Source organism: Condylura cristata, unplaced genomic scaffold (genome assembly GCF_000260355.1).
Source record: "Condylura cristata isolate star-nosed mole 26May11 unplaced genomic scaffold, ConCri1.0 scaffold00077, whole genome shotgun sequence".
Classification (NCBI taxonomy): domain Eukaryota; kingdom Metazoa; phylum Chordata; class Mammalia; order Eulipotyphla; family Talpidae; genus Condylura; species Condylura cristata.
The window spans coordinates 5,754-7,520 of NW_004567178.1; the positions used below are offsets into that span (position 1 = coordinate 5,754).

Sequence of the window (1,767 nt, forward strand, 5' to 3'; positions counted from 1 at the left end):
GAGCCCTGTGGGGGTCACGCGGGCGGACGCCAGGGGACCCCACGAGGGCGCAGCCTGCGGGAGGCGCCGCGCCCCCCCCCTCCTGCGGCTGCGATCTCGGGGCGCCGCCTGGCACCGACATGCGCGGAGCCGCTTCTCCATTTCTCAGCCGAGAGCGCGGTGTCGACATCGTGTGTGGGCTCAGCGCGCTGCGCCCCCGCCACACCCCACTTCCCAGAAACGCAGCTGCGTCCTGTCGCCCACGGAGACGCTGCGGGGGCGTCCGCCGAGGGGCCCCAGGTGCCACCTGCACCCCGCGCTACCTCTGACGATCGCCCCGCCCGCAGGGCGCCCCCACTGCGCCCTCGGGGTCCCCCGCGTCCTTCCTTCTTCACCCCGGACCTCGTGGCCACGGCCACCCGCTCTCGAGGGCCCCTCTGGCCACCGGCTCCCCGCGCACCCCGTTTCTTTGTATTTTCCGGGTGTCTTCCAGCGGCTGCCGCTGGCGCCGGGGGTCCCCTTCCCCGGAGGGGCGAGGGCGCGCGTCTCTCTCTCGCTTGGGAACCGCGGCCTTGGGGGTGTCCTGCGCCCCGTGCCCAGCGGGGGCCTGTGTGGGGGTGGGTCACCCCGCGGCGCAGGGATCTACGCTGGGGCGCTTCGCCCGGTAGAACCGGGGCTCCTGGCTGGGGCCTTCACCCCTCCGGACCCAAGAAGTCTTTGTGGGGTGGGGGGGCTCGTGCCGTGGAACTGGGGGTCGTTGCGCGGGGCCTTCGCCAGGGCGTGGAGTCTGCGCCCCCTCCCTGAGCAGTGAGCCGCGCCCCGACCTCCGCGCGCTGCGCCCCGACCTCCGCGCGCTGCGCCCCGACCTCCGCGGCTCCTCCACTTCTCGCTTCAGTGACCATCAGCGCGTGGCCATCTCGCCCCATCCTGTCCCTGCTGCCCCGGGGCCCCCAGCGGGCTGGTTTCGGGGTGTGTCTCCTCTCCCGCGAGCCCTGCGTGTCTCCTGGCCCAGCCCGGACAGCGGGGGACCCCGAGCGACGGCGGCGGACCGGAGTCCCGGGGACCCGCGTGCCCCGGAGAAGGGTTAGGGTCAGCCTGGCCCCGAGGGACGGGGGGGCCCCCCCACGGCTGTGTCCGGAGCGGGCCCCCGCTGCGCCCACCCAGGCCAGCACCCACCTGCAAACCGAGTCCCCAGCCGCCCTGGCCAGGGCTTGGGGTGCTTTGCGGGAGCTTCCTGGGGGGCGGGAGAGTCCCCTGACCTCCCGCACCCACAGCTCAGACAGGACTGGGTCACACAGGAGCCGAGAGGGACACTTATGGGGACCCCGGGTCCACACAGGGTGTTGGGGGGCCGCTGACACCCCAGCTTCCAGGGAGGTCAGTGCCCAGTCGTCCCCCTGCGCCGGCCAGGGGGGCTCCCGTCCGTGGGGGCCTGGGGGTCCCCGCTGTGCCCCCAAGGGGCTGCCGTGGACGCCGGAGCGAGGGTCCAGCCGGGCCTGGGGGTTTTCCAAGGGGCCCCGGGTACGTCGGGTCAGTCCGGGGTCACGTCCCCGCGCAGGAAGTTGCCCAAGTCCCTGGTAATTCGGGGCGGCCAAGAGGAAGCAGCTGCAGGCACTGAGGGGGGCGGGCCCCCCCGCGCCCCCCCGGAGCCAGGCTATAAGAGAGCCGGAGACTGGCCGGAAGCAGCCCTCGCCGCGGCCGGCGTCCAGGACCGGCCAGGGGGCAGCGGCCCAGCCCCCCGTGTCCGAGCGTCCAGGTAAGCCCGGCCGGCCGGCAGCAGCCCGGACC

General features: G+C 74.8%; 1 protein-coding gene across 1 annotated transcript in view; it reads left to right on the forward strand.

The window, feature by feature from the left end:
* Positions 1 to 119: 119 nt before the first annotated feature.
* The window catches only part of LOC105854645, a 7,780-nt gene continuing 6,132 nt past the window's right edge, over positions 120 to 1,767 (forward strand). The window contains exons 1-3 of the mRNA XM_012734847.1: positions 120 to 279; positions 875 to 1,062; positions 1,633 to 1,735. Coding sequence (XP_012590301.1) covers positions 120 to 279; positions 875 to 1,062; positions 1,633 to 1,735 — 451 coding nt within the window. The remainder of the gene's footprint in view (positions 280 to 874; positions 1,063 to 1,632; positions 1,736 to 1,767) is intronic.